This window comes from Morus notabilis, unplaced genomic scaffold (assembly GCF_000414095.1).
Source record: "Morus notabilis unplaced genomic scaffold, ASM41409v2 Scaffold169, whole genome shotgun sequence".
NCBI classification, from domain to species: Eukaryota; Viridiplantae; Streptophyta; class Magnoliopsida; order Rosales; family Moraceae; genus Morus; species Morus notabilis.
This window is the reverse complement of record NW_010357428.1, coordinates 134,243-136,831: the sequence shown is the minus strand read 5'-3', so window position 1 is coordinate 136,831 and position 2,589 is coordinate 134,243. Positions and strand designations below refer to the sequence as shown.

The 2,589-nt window shown below is 40.3% G+C and overlaps 1 protein-coding gene across 1 annotated transcript; it reads left to right on the top strand.

Moving 5' to 3' along the window:
• Positions 1-486: 486 nt before the first annotated feature.
• Positions 487-1,750, top strand: LOC21394378. Its single transcript, XM_010089988.2, has 2 exons — positions 487-1,150; positions 1,332-1,750. Exon 1 carries the CDS (start codon positions 612-614, stop codon positions 1,146-1,148), a length of 537 nt encoding a protein of 178 aa, XP_010088290.1. The 5' UTR covers positions 487-611; the 3' UTR covers positions 1,149-1,150; positions 1,332-1,750.
• The last annotated feature ends 839 nt before the right edge of the window (positions 1,751-2,589 follow it).

Genomic DNA, 2,589 nt, shown 5'->3' with positions numbered 1-2,589 from the left:
TTAGGGCCGAGTTGACCCGTCTTGGAGTTCCTATTCGGACTGTTGAGTCTGGTTCGGGTTAGATCATGCGGCCCTAAACTTTCAAGTTTCAACTCTACTCAAAATCGCGCTTTAAAAACAGTCACGGACGCCTTTCGTCATATACCAACCTTAAACCAATCAAAAAAGAAAGAGAGAAAAGAAAAGAAAACATTTGTACCAATCAAGCATCATTGAGCGAATTACATAACCGACGGTAATCTAATCACTACCATTCAAGCTCCAAAAAAAAAAAAATTAAATAGAAAAAAAAACAAAAACAAAAACTATACGGAACTTGCACCCTTATTTCTTATTTTCTTCGATCTGTGAGCCAGTTGTCTTCAATGTCATTGACAGCAGCTCACGTGGCCTGCCTGTTGAGCAGCACGTGTGCAATCTAAAAACAAACACAAAGCATTAAAACGCCGTCGTCGAATAAGTCTTCCACATAGTCTTTAACCCCACCATCTTTGATCTTTTTCTCATCAACAAAAAACCAATCCACATCTCCCCACAAAATAACAAATTTTTCGTTCCAAATAAATATTAAAAAAAAAAAAACGACAGAGAAAACCAACACAGGCACCGCCATGTCTTCCTCTCTCGCGGCGATTCTCGCAATTCTCATCCTCCTATCGCCGCTCGCCACGTCATCATCCACCAACACGACCACCGCCGTCGCCGGCGATGGTGATAGCCCGACGGCGTACGATCTCCTGGAGGCGTTCGACTTTCCGATCGGTCTTCTCCCGAAGGGCGTGAAGAGCTACGAACTGGACAGAGGGAACGGCAAATTCTATGCCCACTGGGACGGCTCGTGCAGTTTCTCCTTGGAAGGATCGTATCAGTTGAAGTATAAATCCACGATCAGCGGTTGTATCTCCAAGGACAGGCTGACGAGCCTGTCTGGGGTCAGCGTGAAGGTGCTGTTCTTTTGGCTGAATATTGTGGAGGTGATTCGGAAAGGTGACGAGCTCGAATTCTCGGTTGGAATCGCTTCGGCGTCGTTTCCGATCGACAATTTCTACGAGTGTCCCCAGTGTGGGTGCGGATTGGATTGCGTTAATGGGAAAATCAGGAAGCTTAAATTGAAGATGAATAATAGTCCTTCTGCTTCTTCTGTTTAGTGGTTAGTAATTTGGATCTGTAAAGGATGCTCTTTATATTTTTCTTTTGATGGGATATATAAATTTAAATTGTGGGTTTTTTCGTTTTGTTTATGGATTTAATGATTTGTGTGATGGGTTTTCCTTGTTAACAAATTTCAATTTGTTTTTGTTTGGTAATTTCTTTTGCTGTTTACCTGGTAGGAGGCATTTGGGGATGGGATAAAAAAACAGTTTATCGTCCTTGGACCTAAACTGGGCTGAAGGATTTTCTTTTTACACTTAATGGTTAATGCCATGACGACAATGGACTATTTTAGGGACTAATTTGCAGTTTTTCTATTCTGTTTAGCATGTTGAAATTAAGGCGGTTTCTGGTTGAGAGAAGTTACAAGTTATCGAACTCTGAGAAACATATTGTTAAAGCTTTGTCATTAGTCTTACTCTTATGTATCTTTGGCAACACCATTTTGTATCTTTGGCAATGAGAGAAAGGGAGAATCCTTCAGGGCTTGTGAGTCAGGACCAATTGTTTGTGGTTATGATGGTTATAACAAGTTGTTACTTGAAGTAATGATGCATTATCAGAGATGAGCCAGAGTCTGTACCAGACATTATTTTGAGTACCGCTGTCTTTCAAACTCATAGTTCTATTGACGTAACTAAAGACCGGTTCAAACTTTATTCTCTGTTTACACCTTACCCTACCAAACGGCATTTGAACCACAAAAACATATAGGTCCAAACCTTTTGGTTCAAACTTAGGCCTCGTTCATTTCACCGATTCAAGTTTTCAGTTTTAGGTTTTTACAGTAAAAAACTCGCAAAAAATGTCACATTTAACTTTTTCTGCTACAGTAAAAAGCTCTCAGAAAATGTCACATCTCAGTTCGAATTGAAAACTCGAATCCGTGAAGTGAACGAGGCTTAAAAGTTCAAAACCACACAATTTGAACCTACGAAGCGACTGGGGCCTTTGTCTTTGTTGTAATGCCTGTTAATATGCTCTCTTGCTGGTACTCAACTAGTGTAAGAAAGTGTTAGGATAGACTTTCGGCCCAAAAGATGCAATTTGGTTAATAACTTACTGTCGTACTGACATTCAACTTCGAAGGCAGTTAGATGTTAGGGGAGACAGACATGATGAAGTTTCTCATAAGAATAGAGCTAGGGGCCCAACTTTGATCCCAACGTTTTCATGCCAGTTCATGTGGCTGGTGTGTTATCATGTGCGAATGGTAGATGCAAGCTGCAACTCTTGATTTTAACTCATATGGCTTTTTCTTAAATATCTATCAATAACTGTGCATGCCAGGTCAATGGTATTAAAGATTGGGACCCCTAGCATTTGATGGCCTGCTTGAAATTGTTATGTGCTATGCTTCTTTTCTTATATATAGTTTTTATGCTCTGCACTTCCTTGAGTAAGCTGCTGGTGAAATTTTAGAGTTTAGGCTATAAA

Bases quoted from the DNA above. Each gene is read 5' to 3' on its own strand.
- LOC21394378 (XM_010089988.2), top strand. From the start codon at position 612: ATGTCTTCCTCTCTCGCGGCGATTCTCGCAATTCTCATCCTCCTATCG.